The following is a 22,395-nucleotide window of genomic DNA, read 5'->3' on the forward strand; positions in this document are numbered from 1 at the left end:
CCTCTTTTGAGGTTCTTGAAGGAGCCACTCCACCAAGCCGGAGATGCATGACATAGTTGTTAAGCCATTTTGCTTTTATCAGAGTATGAGAAATCCTGGGAAGATACGCTCCCCTGCAGACACTTTTTAGCTGGCTACATTTTTATTGTTCTATAACTGCTCTATTATCACGAAAGGGAAAAACGCTAATATCCATAGAAGTAAAACTAAATTGATTTTGGTTGTGTTGTTGTTATGGCTGAACTTTGCCCATTAAACAAGGTAGTTCACAATTGCTTTGTGCCTGGCAGCTTTCCTGGGGCCTTAGAGCCAAGAGTCTAGTTGCCCTAGGCCGCCTTGTATGTGGGCCCTAGACTGCATTCCAGGGGCAACAGGTGCAGGTTGTCAATGACTGAGAGTGTACGTGAGAAGGGGAAGCAGGGTTTTTACGTTGCCTGGGATATGTGTTTTTTAAGAGCGTGGCAGCGTGAACTCGAGTGACAGTTAAAATATTGGGTACTCTGTAAATAAAATCCCATATGACATGGGGGTGTTGGACTTTTCTGTTTCTGTATCTAATAAACACAATAAATCCTTTAACTTCAGTCTGGATAAAGCCTGTAGGCAGGACTGGTAACAAGACTGTCCTTAGGTGAGGGTGGGACCCGGGGCAACTCTCCTGGTGCCCTGGGGCCCACCCCTCACCTGCTGTTCCCCACCACCTAACCCCTGCTCCCAACAATGAGGCCATGGGATTACCTGGGTCTGGGAGTTGCATGTGGCAGCAGTGGAAGCATCAGGAAGTTGCCTCCCCTGTTCCACTCACCACCTGGTGGGGGTGGGAGCAGCAGCCTGCTGCACTCTGGCACCCTCGCGACCTGGTGCAAAGAAGCTGGGGGCAGTGGGCTGGGAGGATGGCAAAGTGGAGCAGGCTGCCACTCCTACCGTTAATGTATTGAGTGGGGAGAGGAAAGCGATAACCTCCCCCCGCCCCTGCTCTGCTCCTGCTGCACACAACCCTAGGTTGTCTTCTCAACACCTCATCCATTCGGCAGCTGAAGTAGCCACTGCGGGCCCCCAAAAAGCACAGAGTCTGGGGCGGCTGCCCTACCTCATCCTATGGATGGTGTAGCACTGGCTGGTAGTACTGCCCTTTGTTTAAGTTGCTGGATGTTTCCCATTATAAGACCGTTTGAGTTACTTTTAACTTTGCCAGACTTCAACGATTTGGGCTGAAATTTTCCATGCTGAGTGCCTGTCTAGGGCTGAATCTTTTCAGAGGATGAGATTAGTGGAAAAACATGTTTTTGCCCATACTAAAATCTTGTTCCCTGCCCTGCCTCTCCTTAAAAAAAGGGCTGTAACCCTCCCCCAGTTTGAAACAAAGACTTCAGCTTTGGCAGTGCAATTGCCTTTGTGTGTGAGCTATGCCTTTTGCTGTCCCTCTGAAAGTTCAGTCAGATTAAACCTATTTATTAAGGTTTGAAAAATCTCAACCCACTTATTCTCAGGTCTCTGCAGCTAAGTTCTGCAAAGGTTCAGTGTGTACATTAAGTACTCTCCAGGAGAGGTCTGAACTTTCCCTGCGGCTGCACTTCTAGGGTTCTGTGCTTTAGGGCTAGGCATGAGAATGGAAAGCAGAAAACATCTCTTCTGTGCTTTCAGTGCCCTTCCTGCTGATGCTCAAGCTGTGCGCAGGCAGAAGTTCTCTCATTTGAATGGAGAAGGGAGAAGAGCTGGACTTCAGAGCTGGGGGAGCACATAGTGACCGGGTACTCAGAAGGGTGGAGGTAGTAGAAGGAAACTGGGGATTGGGAGGATAACAAAGACTGGAGATGGGGATCCAGAGAGAGAAAAGATGGTGGGTCAGACTTGGAACTTAGTGAGTGAGGGGAGAAAAAGATAATCTAGGCAGTCAGGAACCAGTGAGGTCAGGGGAAAGGACAAGTAGGGGTAGTGACATGGATCTGGCAAGGAGTAGGTGTTGGGAGAGCTGGGACTGGCTGGGCAAAGAGACTGGAGAAAGGAGCTTTGGAGAAAGACTGGCAGCTGGGGGGGTGGAGAACATGGGTGAAGTGAGTGGCAACAGGAGTCTGAGTCGGGGAGACACATAAGAGGAGGACCTGAGGAGGGGGGAAACAGAGAATAATGGGGAGTGGTGGGGAATTTGGGCCTGGGTCCAGCTTTTCTGGGCCCAACAGTCTCTCTTCACTTCACCATTCAGAGGGTGATAGAGAGGAATCTCCACAAATAAATCTTCTCAAATGTTTCCTCACACAAAACACCCTCCCCTTCTAACCTGAGTCCAGGCTTGCATCATCATCATCATCATCTAACTCTGGGCTCAGCTCCCGTTGATGTCTGATGCCTCTCTCACTATTTCCTTCCATCTGTCCCTGTCCAGTGCAGAGTGGCTTAGTTTCTGTAGACTAGCTCTGAACCAATCTCCTATATCATCTACCCATTCTCTGTGGGGTCTGCCTGTCCTATCTGAACCGTCCATTATGCCGACTAACAGGGTCTTGATTTTTTCATTGATTCTACAAATATGCCCAAACAGTTGTAGCTTCCGTTTTATAACCTTCTGCAGCAGGTTCTCTTTCGTCTGTATCTTTCTATATAATTCGTCTTTGGTGACCACCTGCATCCATCCTATTCTCAGAATCTTTCTATAACAACCCCTTTCGAATGCCAGTATTCTTCTTTTTGAATCTTTCATTATCACCCATGTCTCACATCCGTACAACATGCTGCTGAATATACATGTTTTCAAGACGCTCAGCTTCATTCTTAAGCTAATTGCTTTGCTTTTCCAGATCTCATCCATCGTCTTCAAACTAGCTCTCGCTTTTGCTATTCTAGTCACCTATTTCCTTCTGACAGTCTAGATCATACAGTGTCTCTCCATCTTCTGAAGCAGCTCTAATTTTCCAGTTGCCCACAGTGTTAGGACGTTCCATGTTCCAATGGATAGCATATGTGTTGGTTGTAGTTTTCTTTCGGCAGCCAACTCATCGACCCAACCCCGATCGCTCGATTGGTATCGTGGACCTTGTTTATCCAGGCGATGTCCAAGCCGGCATCTTTTATCATTTAGTTGTACCATCATCAGATTTCATTCGTATTGTTGATGGCGGTCAGCCCATCGACACACATCTGACCAACCCTCCTCCTTCATCCAGGCTTGGGACTGGCATGGAGCTCGTAGAGACCTCATGGCAGAGTTTCCAGGCTTGCCCTACCCAGTTTCTCTAGTCTTGACACATGCTGAAGGTTGTGGGATATTCTGTTCAAATCAGGGTGGACCAATCTATACCAAGACAATTAAACTGCTATTTTAAAAATGGGTGATTTAAAATCAGCTTGATGCTTTGCAAAATAATTTTGAAAATTTGTGCTATTGCAGCTTGATTTTGAAATTATAATCCAGCCAAATTATAAATGTTCCCATTTACTTTTCATGCCATTATTAGTAGATTTCCAGGACCAGCATCTGAAGAAGTAAGTTAACTCATGAAAGCTCATGCTCTAAACTTTTCTGTTAGTCTATAAGGTGCCACAGGACCCTTCGTTGCTGCTTATTAGTAGAGTTATTGGTATTTGAATTTTACAGAACTGCTGTGTTGGGGGTGGAATTAAAATGAAAGCCCTGATCCTTCAAACATTTGAGCATGTACATATGTTTGCTAACATGAATAGTCCTATTGACTTCAGTAGGAAGACTGAGTGGTGGTGAAAGTTAAGCATGGGCTTAAGCGTTTGCATTGTTGCCCTTTTTAGCCTTAGAAGCTAGTCAAAGTTTGAAGCTCTGTGGATTGTTTCTAGTGGGAGGAGAAAGTGGTGGAGGAGTCTATTATCTTAGATGTAAACCTGTCTGTCTGTCTGTCTGTCTGTCCATCCCACTGTAATCACTCCCACTGTGGGAATGCTGTTTGCTGCTCTGCACCCCGTCTTCAACCGCTTGGTGGCTCTGGCCCTGGCAGCTGCTCCAGGTGGCGGTGGCTCTGGAAGCCCCAATGGCCCCAAGTGCCCACAGCAGCTGTGGTGGCAGCAGGTCCAGCCACTCCAGTGGGCCCAGCAGCCCCAAGTGGCTCCAGCGGTGGCTCTGGCCAGTCTGGTAGCCCCAGCAGCCATGGCCGCTCTGGCGGCAGCCCATGGCAGCCCTGTGGCATGGCCCCAGCGGCAACTCTCATGCATCTGGTGAGTTGCCAGCATTGGTTTAGAATGGGGGTGGGCTGGGAGTGCCTGGATCTCAGGGAAGGGAGGGCATTTATGGAGGGCCGGGGTGAGTGGGGGGGAGTGATGCTGGGAGTGCCTGGCTCTGGGGAAGAGAGAAGGCATTTATTTAGAGTGAAGAGGTGCTGGGGGAGCCTGGCGCTGGGGGAGGTTACAGTACTTTGGCTTTAGCCACAAAAAAGGCATGGGCCCTGTTACTATTTATAAAGAACAAGAGAAGTCCTGTTTTCCTGAATACAGGATTTAGGGAAAAAAAATAAGAGGAGATCATGTCTTTGCTTATTTCCCCAAGCTCCTTTTAGTTGACTCATGTTTGTCTTCTCATATGTGCACATACACGCATACAGCTCCAAAAACAATGCTCAGCAAAACAAAACCTGCCCTAGCGCCTCCCCCGCAAGTCCTAGGAAATAGTGGCCTTTAGTGTGCCTTTGTCTTCATTCACTGTTAACTTCTCAACCACTGCTTTTAATTATCTTTGGTTTAACTGCTGTGACAGGTTATTGCCCTAAAACAGATGCATCCTGCACTGCAACTGTTATTTTTAATTAAAACCTTATGTCATAGTGGCATAAAGTCTTCGCAATTGTAAAATAAAATAGCTTTGGCAATGAACATTTATGTTTAAGGCCAGTGCACTAAAGTTATTGTGAACTTTTTCATACAAAGACCATAAAGTAGACCCTAAATGAAGGCTTCTAAATCCATATTTAGGCTCCAAAATTTGGGATTTTCAGATGCTCCTGTGTGATTTAGTAGCTTAAGCACCATTGACTGAGAACTGCAGATCCTCATGGAGTATCACCTGGTCGAAGTGTTTCTGCTTTTCTGGCTTGTGAAAGCTCAGTATATAAGAGGATGGTGTTGATGGCAAATGGAGAATGAGCGATTGGCTCCTCAATTTTGTCTTAGTTTCTGTTGTAGCACTGAAGGCATTAATGAGGTTCTGGCGCTTATCTTTTTCAGCATAGATGAGCATTTAAGTGTGGAATTTCTTAGGAGCAAAAATCTCTATGTAAACTCTGAAATTCTTTTAACAATTAGGAAATTTTAACTGAAAAAGCTAAATATTCTCTTTAGCAAGTTGACTATAAAATAGGAAGAAAGTAAAGAATTAGAAACACATAAAGAAAAGATTCTGATTTAAATGTAAAAGTCATTGTTTAGACTTCATAAACTTGTTTTCTAAATGATTTTAGTTATACTGATTCAGACACAACAATGGAATACAATTAGACATCAAATCCAGAATAACTATTTGCCATCGCCTATATGATGTTAACTAATATACAAACTTTGCATTAAGTCTATTGTACGTTTCATGGATAAGTTGGAGAATGGGTTGACGACAATCTACTAGCTGAATAAATCATACAGACAACCCAATATCCCTTTCCTCATCTTGAATGAAAATCAAGGTTAGAAATCAGCCTTAAATCTCTATTAATCTAACTCCCTGCTCTCCAGATCATCACCTTATCATGGTGAGTGGTCTTGTGTGTTCCAATGAACCCAAGAGTGATGCTGTGGGGCATCTCATACTTTCGGCAGGGGGGTCTCATGGTGGCAAGGTGGAGGGAGAGGGTCCAGACAAAGAACGATCCTAAAAACTCTCAACGGCAGAGCAGGCAGAGGACAGCAAAGGTAAAAGGTACAATGTCTGTGAAATCAGATGAAGGCTGCAGCGGATGGGATACTAACAATCACTGTGGATTTTATGCCATTGGACCTGGACCTTCAATCTGTCAAAAATCGTGTGGTGGCTGCAGTGAAATAGACCCCCTCACCCTGTTAAAAGAAGTCCATGCACAGGCATCTTCCTCTGTGTACCACTTTCCTAAACTTAAGCATGTAGGCGGTGGATGTAAGTATCAGTCATTCCGTTTCATGGACTGAGGTGGTAGAACAGTCTAGCTGTTGTATCCACAACTGAGCAGCCCTATTTACGATCCACTGTGCTCGCCCCACATGGGGAGGGGATTAGAAAAGGTGCCCTAAACATAATCCTCCTCAGCCTCCATGATTGGCTAATTGCATTCAGTGGGTTCATCTCTATGCAGTCAAAATAGAAAGGTAAACTTTGGAACATGGAATGTTCGGACTCTAATGGATAACACAGACAGTGGGTGACCTGAAAGATGCATCACATTTATTGTCTGTGAGCTGTGATGAATGGACATTGATATAGCTGCTCTGGCAGAAAAAAGTAGACCAGAAGGACAACCAAGAGGAGAAGGCAGAGGGCGCACCTTTTTCTGGAAAGGAACCCCAAAGGAAGAAAAATGAATACATGGAGGAGGATTTGCTATCAAGAATAAATTGACAAACATCCTATCTTAAAGTCCCTGACAGCATCAGTGAGCTTCTCCTAATTCTCTGCTTGAAGCTTGCCAGAAACCAACAGGCAACTGTCGTCAGTACTTTTGTACTAACTCTAGATACCAAAGATGATGTGAAGGAGAAGTTCTACATCCAATTGGTCACAGTCTTGAAAGGGATGTCCAAAGAAGACAAGGTTATTCTCTTGGGGGATTTCAATGCAAGGGTTGGAAGAGACACAGACCTCTGGCAGACGACAATTAGGAAAGGAGAAGTCTGCAACAACTCCAGTGGAGTGCTCTTCCTTACAAAATGTGAGGAACATGAGCTTGTCATCACGAACACCCTCTTCTGCCAGGAAAAACAAATTTTAAGACCTCATGGCAACATCCTCAATCGACGCACTGGCACCGCATAGACTGTGTTGTCATCATCCACACTCGGGACTGGCATGATATCTTTCACACGCATGCCATGACTAGCACTGATGACTGCAGGACCTATAACTGCCGCCTTCAAACCATGATGGCAGTTAGGATTGTTGCCAAATGGGGAACTCAGAGGAAAGTGATCAGATGAAAGATCAAAATGTAAGGCTTGAAAGACCCCATCAGACAAAGTGACTTCCAGTTAGCACTCCGAGGGAAGCTGCCAACAGTATACCCTGAAGATGTGGAAGAACACTGGTGTCAATTGAGAAATGCCATCATTGGAGCATATGGGGAAACCATTGGCTACCTGTTCAGGAAGCATCAGGACTGGTTTGAGAACAATGTGGAAATTGGATGCCTGATTGAGATGAAAAGGAGAGCCTTTAGGGCCTGGCAAAGTGACATCAACAGCACAACAAAGAGAGAAGCTCATGCCAAGGCAGAAGTCCAGCATAAAAACAAGGACTCTGAAAAACCATTGGTGGACTGAAAAGACACGAGAACTCTAGCATCTTGCAGATATCAACAATACAAGGTTTCTTCAATGCTACCAAAGCTGTTTATGGACTGAGAAACCATGGAGTCAATCCCCTGAGATCAAAGGATGGTACCCAGCTCTTGAACGATAGAGAAGCCATTGGTTCTCGCTGGCAGGAGCACTGTAATGAGCTCTTAAACCACCTTTCCCCTGTGGTCCTAGAATCCCTTGACCAAATCCCTCAGCAGCCGCTGAAGGACGATCTTGCAACACTTCCCACCCTGCATGAGATCCAATCTGCCATCAAAGCGATGAAGTACAACAAAGCAACTGAACTAGGTGGAATCCCGGTAGAAATCTTCAAAAAAGAGAGTCAGAGCTCCACAAACAACTCCAACTTCCTGGCTCTCAAGATTTGAGGTAGGGAGCAGATGCTGCAGGAGTTCAGAGACTCTGATCACCAGTCTCTTCAAGAAGGGTGATAAGTTGGACTGTGGGAACTATTGTGTCATCTCTCTCCTGGCAACAGCAGGGTAGATCTTAGCTTGAATCCTTGCAAACCAACTCCTGCCACTCTCAGAAGAAATTGTCCCAGAATCCAACTATGCCGAGGAACACTGGACACTATTGTTACTGCCCAGTAACTGCAAGAAAAATGTTGTGAACAAAACCAAGCCTTATACGTGAGTTTCATTGACATGAACAAAGTATTTGACTCAATTATAGTGCCTTGTGGACCATCCTGTCAAAGATTGGCTGCTCCCAAAAATTCATTTGCATCTTCAGGCTGCTTCATGACACTGTGTGACTGCCACAATAATAAGCAACAATGGATCCCAAAGTGACCCCACTGAGGTCAGAACAGGATTCAAACAAGGCTTTGTCATTGTCCCATCGCTGTTCTGCATCATCTTTGCCATTATCCTTCACCTCATTGATGGCAAGCTTCCAGATGGCGTGAAGATTGTCTATAGAGTGAACGGGAAGCTTTTCAGTCTCAGGAGACTGAAGGCTAAAAGCAAGACCTCCATGACCTCTATTATGGAGCTCCAATACACAGATGACAATATGGTTGCTGCTTTTTCTTCTGGAGCCTTTTAGACCATCTTAAATACCTTCAAAGCATTTGAGAATCTTGGCCTCCTACTAAATGTCAAAAAGATCAAGGTGCTCCTCCAACCCTTGCCGATGGACAATCTCACGTACCTTTTTATTAAGGTCAATGGAAAATTGCTTAAAAATGCAGAACATTTTCCATACCTTTTGAAGTCATCTTTCCACTAAAGTCAACATTGACAAAGAAATCCAGCATCCCTGGAGCTATGCAAACTCTGTTTTATCTGACAGAAACAAAGGGTCCTCAAAAACCAGGGCATCTATGCCAAGACAGACCTTTTTGTATACCATACAATGGTTATTCCAACTAAACAACAGACAAGCATCATTTAAAGGCACTTGAACAATAACATCAATGCTGCCTCAGGAGAATCCTAAATATCTCTTGAACACTAGTATCTCTTGGAAGAGTCTAACATGATGAGCATTGAAACCATTCTCGTTTACCATCAGCTTCGCTGGACTGGTCATATGGTTCAGCTGTCTGATCAGCCCCTCCCAAAACAGATTCCATTTTTTGAGTTGAAGGAAGGACAGGGGAGCGTTGGGGGCCAGAGGAAGCGATTATAGGGATGTGCTGAAGGCACATGTGGAAAAAGTGCAGAATTGGTGTTTGACACCTGCAAGAGCCTTGCCCAGGACTGTCCCCAGTAGAGAATGGTAATCCATGAGGGAGTGGCACAATCTGAGAGGTCCCATTGCAGTGCAAATGAGGAGCAGCAGAAAAAACTGCCCCGTGCCCCTCCAACAGCTACCCCTTCTGTGCTAAGACCTGCAGTTCCAGAATCGGGGTCATCAGCCATCCATGGACTTGCAAACAGGAGGGTGACATGAAGACATTCTACTTGTTATTGAGTGACCATCAAGAAGATTCTAATTCATACATGCTTATAAAGAATACATTAGTCCTATAGAAATCAGTTCCTCTATTCCAAGAAGAAATATTACCAGCCTATGAACCCTCAGACATTTCAGGGTTTCTCACCATTTCTTTTTGAACACATTTCAGGTGCTCATTATGACTTGACTTGACTGTTGCTTCCTGAACAGTAGCAATGGTATCCTTAGTCATTAAAGCAGTGTGATAAATGTGGCCATTCATGCACCCTCAAAATAGTGGATGTTTAAGTGCTTCTAGGGTCAGCATGAATCTGCCCCTGCTAGCATAGTATCATACACATGGTATATGCAAAGTGGAATGCTCTTCACAATGTAACCCTGTCCAATACTGATCTAAAAGGTGTGATTTTTTTTTTTTGTTTTTTTTGTCTCTGTAGAGGATAGGGAGCAAACCTTAGAAAAGGACTTTCTGGCTCAAAACAGGGCAAATAGCCTGCCTTTTTGGGCTAACGTCATTTTGAGACCAAATTCAAGCAGTGTGTTTTGAGGTTGCCTGCAAGAAAAATATACACTAAAAATAAAATAAAAAGGAGTTAAGGGTGAAAGCAAAGAGGATGTAATATTCTGCTCAGATTTGGAGTGAAGATCACACTAGTTACATCCATAAAGCATATCTGGTTGTACTTGACATGTACTGCCAGCATTTAGCAGCACATTTTTGTTTTCATTAACTGTCTCCATTTATTTATTTTTTTTTAAGCGGTATTTCTTTTTTCCTGTAAATGAAATATCTGACTCTGTGATAGACTGGTAAAACGTAATGTTACCCCATAGTCCTGATTTTATAGCTGTATGCATCATAGTATGTAACATAATGCACATTGGCTATTCCTGAATTGACATACAAGCCGTTAAGTACCACATTGATTTAATCTTAATTGTGCCAAACTGCTAGTGAGCTGAAGGCATGATGTATCCTGGAGAACAATTGCTTCCATTGGGGGGGGTGTGTGTGTGTGGTCTGCAGACTGTGAAACAGCTCATTTCTTTTTGACTGATTGCTGATTCATACAGTGGTACTGTGCTACACAGGAAGCTACTTAATGAAGAAAGAGTGTTGTTACAGACCCCCTGTCCAGCAAAGAATATTTACTTCAGTGGATCTGCACATAATGCTCAAAGTGTGTGTGGAGGTCACAGAGAGAGACACTTCAAGCATTGTCTTTCCAAAGTAGCTGCTCCTGATTGATTTACCACACACACATACACGCATGCGCGTGCGCACACTCTTCTCAAACTACTGTAAGTTCTAATTTAAAGTTAAGTAGACATCACAGGGTGCAGTCACAGAAGACCCCTTGGGATGTTCCCCAGTGTGCTGATCATGCCACTAGACACCCACCTCCTTGCTCTCTGGGGCTCTCCCATCCCTCCCTCTTGCTGAGCCAGCTCCTTTTTTCTCCGCACCCTTCCCGCACCCTTCCCAGGTGAACGTACAGAGTTGGAGTTACTCCCCCTTTGCAGAGCAATGCAGACCTTATTCAGCCACAGCTCTGGGTGGAAGCAGTTCAAGGGGGCACAGCACCCAGGCAATTACCCTCAGAGGGGATCAATGTCCCAAATAGATTTGTCTCTGTCTGTGTGTCTGTCTCTCTCTCTCTCTCTCTCTGCAAAAGATTTGCACAGGGAAGGCTCATTAGGTAAGCTCCCTTTATCAGTGACAGGGGGAGATGCACATTGGTAGCTCCCCCAGGTAATAAATGGATTTGATTAGACACACAAGGTTTTTATTAAGCACAACGTTAGGATTTAAGTGGTTATAAATAATGACCATCAGATCAAAATGAGTTACCGATTCAAATAAAAGAGAACAAGCATAGCTAATTCTATTCCCCTAAAAATCTAGTTACCTGTGAGATGTTATCCTAAACCGTTGCTTTTATATCAAATCAAGTCTTCAGGGCCAAATGATCTTATTCTGACCTGGGTCTCCAGTAAAGTTTTTTGTTTTCCTTATGGTGCCTCAGGCAATTTCTGAGGCCAGTTCAAGACGAGATGGAGCAGGCTGCTGGGTCCCTTTCTACCTTTCCTGTGGAGGTGGGGAGGGGGAAATTCCATGGTTCTTTCTGTGTAATGGTACGCTCTGTGCTGGAGCCTGCCACATGGGTGGGTCACCTGTCAGAGTCCTTTTTAGGCAGCCAGCCATTGCCTGTCTGCTGGACTGCATGTTCACAGACAAATTCCTCAGATATGGATTGACACCCATTAAGTGACTAAGTACTTCTATCCCTCCTAAGCCATACTTTCACAATAGGGTAGCCACACAGCCTACTGAAGTCCTCACAGACTAACATTTGGAATACAAACATGCAGGCAGTACTTACATTCAGCTGCAAAAATGATGCCTGCACAAAAATAGCATGTGTGGATTAGATCCAGCAGGTTATAACATTAAAAATGACAGGTTACGTGCATTGGGCCGGGGGGAGGTTTTCTACACTACGTGCTTAATTGCATTGCTGGATTGAGACCTAAATTTTTATGAAGCTTGTTGAAGTTGTGAAGTCATCTAAAAAGACTTCTCACGTTGGAGAGTATAATGAGCTTCCTTGTCTCTCCCCCCCAAATCATTGTTACTTGTAAGCTGGGCATTCGCGCATCTGCTCAGGACAAAATCAAGTGCCACAAAGCTGATTTGCAAAGCACCTGCATTCACACATACTTCATTGCACAAGAAAATTTATTCTGCAAATTAATGGAAAAAAGTCTCTGCACGTGGGTAGAAAAGATTAGAGGGAACATTAATCCACATCTCTCAAAAAAGTAGTGGAATAAAAATTAGCAGTAAAATCTTATGTCTGGGGAGTTTTCAGTCTTAAAGTCACAAGTGGACAATATGTCAACAGTCTGTGACATCTAGTATTGTGGACTCGGCCCAAATCAGGCAGTTTATTGAGGTGCCCATCTGCAGGTGTGGGATGTGTAACTTTGGGCATCAAAGTTTTTGAAAACGTTGGTTGTCTTGCTATTAAATGGCATACTAGCCCAAAAAAAGTTTGACACCAACTCTCGACTCTATTTAGAAGCATCATATTATTGATCAGAATACTTTCTCTGCACTCATTGATGAAGTGACTGCATCTGTAATACTGCAGTGTCCTATGGATACCTCATTTTTAAAAGAGACTGTTAAAATGAAAGGAGAATACCAGTGGTTGGAGAGAGCACCATACATGGGAGGGTGAAAAGAGTGAAATGTGTCTAAATATTTGAACAGGCTTTTGAGAGAAAAGAATAGATAAATTAGAATTATTTAGGACAGTATGAGAAGGCATAAGTGTTAGTAATGGAAAAATTAATAAAGGAAACATTTGAACAACTATAAGGAAATCATTATGATTAAGAGAGCTTGGGCTGTGGAATAGTGGCTGTGATGTGAATGCCGTTGGCTGGGACATTTAAAAAGTAGTATGGACAAATCACACTAGTAAACTTACAATAGGGAATAATTCTGCTTTGGCAAAGAGACTACCTTAATTTTCTCTCTCTCTCTCTCTGTAGTCTAAATCTCACATCACTAATTTCTTTCACCATGTTTCATTTTGTAGAGAGGAATAACTTTTTACCATTGGAACTTGTAAGCACATTTTTGTGAGTGAGTCTTGCATTCTCTCTCTGTCTCTCCTCCCCTCCCCTCATGGTGTTTTTGGGTTTCATTGATCTGATCGAGTAAAACGAGAAGTGACGTAATCTCTGCAGAGACCTGTAATCTCCTTTCAGTTTGCCAAAGAGAAACAGAATCTGATTGACTGAACTATTTGTGGCTATCAACAACTAACTCCCACCCTATTTTGTCTCTCTCATCCTACTGTCCTCCTCTCTCCAGCTATTTTCTGGTGGTCTTTAGTTAGTCACCGCTTGTCTACAGGATTCTAATGGTAGAGCTGTAAATAGAGTGAAAGTTTGGTGCATGCTTCCTCTGTTAAGAAGAATCATGTGTCAGAGAAAATCCAACAGGGTACAAGAGTTGCCCTGTCATAGTAAAGCTGTAAAGAATATTCACGCCATCTGTTATCGCATTGCAAACTTCAACTTCCTAAAAATCTTGGGACTGACTTTAAAATAATACGTTTTGGCCTCTTTTTGATCATCTTATTTGCCTTGTGGTTTGTGAGCTTTCAGGTCTTCTTTTCTCCACAATCATGGGGTGAGACACATTTTTTGTTTTTTTCAAAATGAAGGTTGAGTCTCCCCTGTATTTACATGTCTTCTGAAGCTATGTCTTGAAAACATAAAATATAATGAGGCTTGCAATAAAATTTGAGAATTAGCAATGCTGACCTACATCTACCCATAGACAGTAGAACCTCTGAGTTATGAACACCTTGGGAATAGCGGTTGTTTGTAACTCTGAACAAGACATTATGGGATGCTTCTCAAGGCAGACTGCTCAGAGCAGAGGCTCACAGCTGTGTCTGTGAATGTCAGCATCTTCATCTCCTACCTATAAGTGGCTCCTTGGTGAGTTGGTGGGGGGAGACAGGGGTGACTTGTAGTTGGTTCTAACCCTCTGGCTGCAAGGCTGATTAAGCATCCTGGGGCAACGTGGCATCAGTGGGCGCACGGTGCAGGCTGAGGCCTTTTAAATCTGAGCTGCCGCTAAAGTGTAGTGTACAGGCAGGAGCTGGGGCTCCAGCAGCTCGTATTCCAGGCCAGGTTCTAGCAGGAGCCCAGGATATTTCTTTCCCTGGCATGGGCTGAGCGTGCAAGCTTATCCCCCTTCAGGGGAGGAGGAACTGTCTGTGGCTTGCAGGAAAGCAGTGCAGACCCCATCACTGCTCCTCTACCTACTTGGGGATTCACAGCAGTTCCTGGGAAACTCTGCATCTTCGCCTCCTACCTGTAAGTGGCTGCTCCCCATGTGAGTGTGGGGGTGGGGTGGGGGAGAGAGGCAGCCCAGATGTGCCTGTCTTTAAGATTAAAGCGAAAAAGCGGTCAAGTAGCACTTTCAAGACTAACAAAATAATTTGTTAGTTGATGGGCTTTCATGGGGGCAGACCCACTTCAGATCTGGAAATAGTGACTCTCTGTGACTACCTACACTATTTGCTGGGGTTAAGGTTTTTTTGTTGTTTTGATATTTGCGTGGTTTTTTTTGTCTGTGTTGCTGCCTGATTGCTTTCCTCTGACTCCCCAAGATGCCTGGTTGACTGGTGAGTCTAACTGGTGCTCATATCTTTTGAGGTTCCACTGTAATATTTTCATAATGCAGCAGGGGCCTGGAGATGTTTTGGCCAAATCCAACTGCTGACTGACATTTCTCAGTGAATAGAGATTATGTGAGTGAATAAAATATCAGTCTTTGGTTTCCCACACTTTCAATCCCTAGTGCCTTTAGCACAGCGCTAAACTCTCACTTCAAAAATACAACTAGTCAGTGTTGGGCCTTATTCAGATTCTTTTGGATTTGGAGTAGACATAAAGACACTTGGTCCTAATTTAGAAGTAAACACTACCAAATTGTTCACTTGGTTTTCATTGACTCTTGTCTTCTGCCCATTTGCTGTCTAGACAAAGTGGTAGGTGTTCTGGTTTGGTGAGGACTGACATTTTGTAGCTTTTTCGTGCTATTGTCAGACAAAGCCAGGAAGATGAATGAGTAAACTCGCACATAACCCATTAGGGACTTTCGAACCTTGATTTTGGATCCATTTTTAGTTCATGGGGCAGACTTAAATGACAATGTGTCAAGGAGCTTAGATCCCTTGTGTGTTCTCTTGTTTTAAACAAGAGCAATTAGCAACTAATTACAAAAACTCAAGTGTGAGGCTGTTTAATCACTGTATGCTAAAATGTCTGTTTACTTAGACACTACTTTTTCTGTATGTGCTCCCTGTTGACTAATCATATAAATTTTGTATCTGACTTGAAAGGAAGCAACACTAGTTCTTGACTCCTCAACTTCTCAGCTGAGACTTCAGCACTGGAGACCCAGTAGTAATGTGATTATTTGTCCAACAGGAACTAGTCTAAGCTATTGATTCCACTCCCCCAACACCCACCCCCAGAAGTATCAAGCACCCATTTTAAAATGGGGAATTCTTTCAGTTACTACTATCATTTTCTCACCCTTCATTTTTACTGCTACTTTCTAGAAATAAATTTTGGGAACAGAATATAAAAAATGAGAAATGTAAAATTTATAAGGTGGTTATATTTTAAAAAAAAAAAAAAAAAAAAAAAAAAGCCAAGATTTCCAGATACCTAGTGATTTTTTTTAGGACCCAAACTGCAACACATTAATGAGCCAGGAGAATGGTCCAGCCTTTTCAGTGATGTATGTCACATGAGTAGTTTTGTGTGGCACATCCATGGGCCATGTACAGAGAAAAATGATGTTGCGATGCAATGGGATTTCACTCATAAGGTGCACATCAAGTTGCACCAAACACTGCTTTTGTAGAGCTGGTCTGTTGTTGGGGTAGGACACACTCAGTGGCTGGATTCAGCATACAGGCTGCCATTTGGACCAGCCTTATAGATTTGTGGTAATCGGGTTCCTCTTAGTGTCTCCAGTAAGGTAGACAAAAATCAAAGCACCCACAATCTCTAGGCAGTTCTCTCTTCCCCTGCATAGTCAGCGCACTGTGACCTCATTGCTTCCTTCCTTGAGTCAAGTGGACACACTCCCTTTCCAAGTTTCCCACGGAGAAGTTTCTCAAACTTTGTAGCCTTGTGAACATCCTGTCTCCCTCTGCTTGTAGAATGTGTCCAACTTGGAACCCCCAGTGTACACATGTCCAGCCATCCTTAGTTTCATGTTGGGTGTGGCTATATAGTAATCCCTCAAAATGTGCGATTTCGAGTGGCACTTAACTCGCATCAGCCCCCCGGCTCCGTGCAGTCTTGGTTCAAACCACCCTGTGCAGCTCTGGCTCACCCACCCCTGTGCTCAGCTTCAGCTTACCCCCCTGCACCTAGCTGTGGCTCATTTTCCCCCCTGCCCCCCGCAGGGCTGCACAGCCCTGGCTGAACTCCACCACCCTGCAGCCCTGACCCACCCCAGGCTTAACCCTCCCCAACTGCCCCCCCCACCCCACCCCAGGACTTACCTTCCAAAATGAGCTCCAGGTGCTCCTGTTGCTGCCCCGGTTGCAGAACATGCATTCCTCTGGGGAAGAAACCCTACCCCAAATCACGCAAAGTCGAATTACGCAAGAGTGCGTCGGAAGGCAACCCTCGCATAACTCAAGTGACTGCTGTATATTAAAATACTGCTTTGCAGTTTATTCTTTTCCTTGCTTTATCTTGTTGCTTTCTCCTGCCTGTTTTTATACAGCTAACACTTAGCCTGTAGAACTCATTGCCACTAAAATATATTGGAGGCCAGGAGCGTAGCAGGATTCTTTTAAAAAGAAATCCTTAGCCACTGAAGAAAATCCTGTCTGAAATGTGTTTGTAATGATAAGTTCATACTGTGTGTCCTCCTCCTTCAGGACATAAACCAGCTGACCAGTATTTGGGGAAGAAAACTTCTATGATGCAGGCTGTTCCATAACTGTCAGTTTATGGTGATTCTTGCACTTTCCTCTGAAGCATCTTGTACTGCTCGCTCTGGCATAGTCATTGGAGGGCTGGCCTGTTCTTCCTTGCAATTCCCCATGTTCTGTCCTTCCCACACACTCTAGACACTGCTGGTATCAGAAATTTCTTTGGGGCTGTCCTACTATTGAGAACGTTCTTTCTGAATTTTTCTACCTCACTGACTCGCTCTTCTTTGGAAGTCTCCTCACCTGGAAAAGAAGTATCTTTATTCTTGTGCATCTCACTTAATTTCTTTCACTAACAGCTTTAGGACTGAATAATTTGGCCTGGTCTACACTTGGGATCAAAGTCGATTTCAGATAAGCAGTTCTAGCCATGCTATCAGTGTAGCTAGAATCAACATATCCGGATTGACTTTGCTCCTTGGTGTAGATCAGGGCTCTTGGGGCTTGCATGTCTCTTACTCCACAGGCGCCATGGAGTATCAGGGTCAACAACCAAGTCCAGAGAGAACAATTTTGCTGTGTATTCACTGATGCGGTAAAATTGATCTCCAGAAGATCATGGCACATCGAACTTCCCCATAAGTATAGACATGCTCTTTGATAGACTCATCAAAGAGTGTCCCAATCTGGTCTGATCCTATTTAATTCTGTCAAGTAGTCTCAGTGTATCTCCTGGGAAAGGTGATTTATAGAATCATGTATTTTATTTTAGTAAAGTGGTTTATTCTTTCAGACCTCAGGATATCTTAATTTTTATTTTTGCTGCCTGCTCTCAAACACTATGGTGCCTCATTTCCTTTCTTGTGTACGTGCCCACCTTTATTCTAGCATTGTTCTTCTCAGAGCACTTGAATTATGTTTCAAATTAACATAGTACTGGATCATATGCCCTGTGGCGTTTATTTCTGGTAGCTTTACTGTCCTGTTTTGGCGTGGCCTTTTTTGCATTCTCTGTTTCTCCTCCCCCCACTCCTAACTCAGTCACTCTCTCCCCTTGCCCCAGTGAAAACAAAACAAAAGGTGCATGAGCAGAGACACTTCTTAGCTATACAGTAAACCCTGGATTTCATGGACTTTGGAAATAACGGACGCTGTCCACCAGCTCCTCCTCGCCTTCCCCCAAATAAACGCCAGTGACTTGCCAGAACCGCTGGAGCTGTCGCTGCTGCAGGAGCCACTGGGGTTGGAGAAGTTGCTGGGGCCACCCTGTGCAAGGCAAAGTGCCTCCAGCCCTGCAGATTTGGATTTAACGGACTTTCACCATTAATAGACACCCCTGCCTCCTGACCAGTCCATTAAGTTGAGGGCTTACGGTAATGTGTGGTCTGGCATTTTCCAGACGCTCACCCTTTTGAAGTAAGGAATAGATTCTTTTCAGCTATTCTGGTGTTCTGTCAAACAATAGATAACCAACCTGAATAGCTTCTTTAGAGAGAGATCCAAATACATACAATATCAGTCTTGTTCCCCATCAAAATATATTTTTAAACAGTCATTTTACAAATAATATATGTGCACTTGTTAGGCTTTAATGGCCTCTGTAGGCCCTTTTTTATGGGTGTCATCTGTAGTTTCACTGCTGTGGATTTGAGTTCAAGTTACCATGATGAACTTGTCTGCTCCCGATAGGTTAGCAGAATCAGTACTTGGTGAGAAACTTCAAAAGAAAATCCAAAGACTTTTGGAAGTAATGTTAGTAACATAATAAATACTCCCCCCCCGCCCCCCCCCCCCAAAGAGTCAGTACTGAAACAGTGTCCTAAATGGGTAGGTGAGGTTCTTTCTCTAGGTACGATGAAAAAGGTCCTTGCAAGTAACATGAGCAGCATAGCTCCTTTTGCATGAACAAAGAGGTGTGTGACCAAATTCTAGCTTATGTAATTATATTCTGCCTTGTTTCCCTTGCAATTTCAAATCTGCACTATATTCCTCTTTGCTTCGTCTCATACGCTGCTGTGCAGAATTACTATGAGTTCTACAAAGTTTCTACACTGTACTCCAAAGATATGTGTATGAAGTGATCCCCCTACAAAGCACTTCCAAATCTGAAATGAAAGTTTCCCCACCCTGTCAGATATCTGTCTCTGCCTCTCTTTCCAAACAACAATCTTTAGATTACATTGCGTGTTACTTGCTGCCATATTTCGCTTACATGGTGACATTATCCTAGTCATAGTATGTGAGCATCTTATTTATGTGTTCAGTTAAAATATGACTAGCCAAGGCTCTAGGCACTCACAGAAACTTTACTTGTATAATGAAAGAATAAGACCAGTGTTCACAACTAAAATCCTTCCAAATTCTCATAACTATAGAAACATTAGAAAATAGCACTTCATTGTATCTCCTGGCTCATCTAGTCCAGTTCCTGCAACCTCTGCTGCATTCCCTATTCTACATTCATCCCATACCTGCAACCCCAGAAAAAGCCTCCAGGAGGAGAGGTCATTGCATGGTGACATGAGGGTCAATAAGTCCAGGCTCTGGAAGAAAAATAAGACGGCACATTTCAAAACAGAGGTTCAAAGTATAGTGCATATGTGAGCACTCACGTGGGTGTTTGCATATCATGTTTACCCAGGATCTGTTGTCTTCTATCAGCAGGTTGAAGTTGAAGTTTACCGAAGGGATTCTAAGAAGCTTCCTGGCCTGGGTGACCCAGACATCGACTGGGAGGAGAGTGTGTATCTGAACCTCATCCTGCAGAAGGTTACAAGAACATCTTTTTCTGATGCTTGCTTTAGTCTCCCAAACTGTTCGTGGCTACAGGGGTTTCAAAACCAACTCTGGTCTACACTGTAGCTTGAGGTGTTTGATCAGTTCCAGGAAGGCAGAAAGCCAACTCCAAGTATTTCAGCTGGACCCTCTGGGTCTGAGTGAATTTATATGAACCAATGAAGTTATTTTGTTTACATTTTGGTAGCTACATGCGTCCCACCTAAAAACTGTAAGTTCACCAGCGTAAAGTGAATCTGTGCTGAGCTGTGTAACCACATGGGAAAATGGGTGAGCTTCACCAAATGATACAAGACTGTTCCTTTTAAAAAAAGGGAAAAAAAAAAAAAAAAAAAAAAGTCTTCCTTGACATTTGAAATGTTGATGAAACAAAGAAACTGCTCTGAGCTCCTGCCAAGAGTACTATTGCATCTCCATTGAGTTGCCAGCTACCGGCATCAGAAGTTTAATAAGCATCTAGAAGTAGCATGCATAGTTTCTTCTTCTGATTAGCAGAAGAATTGTTTACTTAGTACACATTATATAGAGTTTTTAGCGGATGATTATTTTAATTATAATCATTCCAGGTCCATACCAGATTTTGTTGATTACAATCTCAAAATGGGAGCTCTTCCATTTGTATACTGACAATGGAGTTGTGTTCATATTTCCTCTTTCTCCACTGAAAAGGCTAATTCCAAAGCTGCTGCTTATAGAAATTTTCACCGTTTATTTTAAATGTAGAATACAATAGCATCATCTCACGGCAAGTCAGAATTCTGAGATCATTATCACAGCTGGGAAATGTTTTCTCAGATTACTTCATGGCCACAGATATTTCCCAGGTGTTGCCCTTTTTTATTAACTCTATTTGTTTCCAGGCCTGTGGAGCCGATTCCATCCATTGCACCTTTAAACTAAATAACACGTGTGGCACACTGTGACAGGGTCAGGCCAGGAGACCGTGGTAGGAAGGGGGAAAGGCAGCTCAGAGCAAGCAGCACAGAGAGGGACTGTAATTAATCAATGAGGGCCAGCTGATTTCACACCCACATGCTGGCAAACAGGGAAGGAGGTGGGTGTGAGAGAGTGGAGGTAGAAGAGGCAGGAAAGCAGAGGGCGGAGAGAGAGAGACAGACAGACAGACAGACAGACAAGCAGCATTGGGAAAGACAGCAGGGGGGAGGGAGTAGCTCCAAGGAGTGGTGCCTGGACTCCTACCACCCCCACTACCCCACCCCTGACTGAAAGCACAGACTGCGGCTGGGGGAACAAACTGCTCAATCAGCCCAAATGCAGCTGGGTACGGCCTAAACCCCCAACTAGAGGGAGAGGTGCAAGCCCTTAAGACATGGGGGTACCCTGCCCTGCACACGACCTCCAGCTAACCCCTAGCCCTAAGTCTGAATGAAACGCCAGTGGGATTCTCTCACTGATGTCTGGAGTTGATTGTAATCTGTACCAAAGATCTTTGCAGAAATGCTGGATGTTGGTCAGAATAAGTATCAGAGGTAGCCATGTTAGTCTGTAACTTCGAGAACAAGAAGTTTTGTGGCACCTTATAGACTAACAAAACATCCAAAATATCTGTTAGTCTGTAAGGTGCCACAAGACTTCTTGTTGGTCAGAATAAATGTGCCTTGGCTGCAAATAAAACAGCAGTGGCTTCAGTGTATTAGGTGAGTTGGAACAGAAAGGCAATTGGAACACAAAAATGTTTCTCTCTGACGCCAGACAGAAAGATGAAAACCATGACTGAAGAGTATTTTGTGTGCTGATACTTAGCTTTGAACGTCTGTTTTCCTAATTTCCGCCCCCTCCACCGCCCCACCAAATGACACCTCTGTCATCTGTTTCAGCTGGACTATGTGGTCACCTGTGCTGTGTGCACTCGCTCAGACGGAGGGGATATTCACATTCACAAAAAGAAATCCCAGGTGAGAGGGAACCCTTATTGTTAAGGCTTCAAGAGTAAACACATTGCACCCCACCCTCCCTACCCTTTAGAACTGCATAAAAATCAGGCCAGCAAGCCCCAGGTTGTGTTCTCTGGAACTGCTTCACATAGGTAACACTTCCATCAGTCTTCGTGAAGTTTCCTGATAGTTACATCCCAGAGAGGAGCTCCTTTAAATTCTCAGAAGGTTTTCTGAGTAATGGCTTACATCTCAAAAAACCTCATCCCAGGCCCTTCAGTGTCTTTGTTGGGTGTCTCTCTCTTTCTTTGGCATAAATCCAAATGTAATCAGCCCTGAAGATGCCTCCCCAAAGTGTCAGGGTACCACACCCAGAAGAGGACAGAACCAAAATGCTACTGGGAAAGATTGCAGTACAGGGAACTGCAGGCAAGAAGAGAATTAATCCTGCTCAAAGGTGAAATCTACACACAGGCCAAAAATCAATAGCACACATCTCTGCAGTTAACTGGGGACCCTCCCCAACCTGTCTAATGTAATCCAAATCGATAGAAATTTGCGTTTCATTCACATGAAAAGAAGACTTTTGTCATGTGTTTAAAAAAAAAAAAAAAAGTACACTAATCGGTATATAAATGTGACAACACACAAAAACAGTAACATATTTGAACACTTTTAATAAGATGGATGAATCTGAGACCCACCAGCTGATTGTGCTGCATCCCCCTACCTTACAAAATTTCACACCCTCCTGCCCCTCACTTTGCTCAGTCGTGGGCTAGACAAACACCTGTCAAGGATGGTCTGCATACAAC

The 22,395-nt window shown here is 43.9% G+C and overlaps 1 protein-coding gene across 3 annotated transcripts in view; it reads left to right on the top strand.

The window, feature by feature from the left end:
* KIAA0930 (KIAA0930 ortholog) overlaps positions 1 to 22,395 on the top strand; it is a 132,559-nt gene that overhangs the window by 89,936 nt on the left and 20,228 nt on the right. For 2 of the 3 annotated variants that reach the window (XR_012646665.1, XM_075003487.1), the window contains exons 3-4: positions 19,551 to 19,658; positions 21,524 to 21,601. Coding sequence is in view for 2 of the 3 variants with exons in the window: in XM_075003487.1 (XP_074859588.1) it covers positions 19,551 to 19,658; positions 21,524 to 21,601 (186 nt within the window). In the remaining variant the exon portion in view is untranslated. The remainder of the gene's footprint in view (positions 1 to 19,550; positions 19,659 to 21,523; positions 21,602 to 22,395) is intronic. The other variant, XM_075003500.1, reaches the window with a different exon arrangement.

The sequence above is a fragment of the Carettochelys insculpta genome, chromosome 1 (assembly GCF_033958435.1).
Source record: "Carettochelys insculpta isolate YL-2023 chromosome 1, ASM3395843v1, whole genome shotgun sequence".
Taxonomy (NCBI): domain Eukaryota; kingdom Metazoa; phylum Chordata; order Testudines; family Carettochelyidae; genus Carettochelys; species Carettochelys insculpta.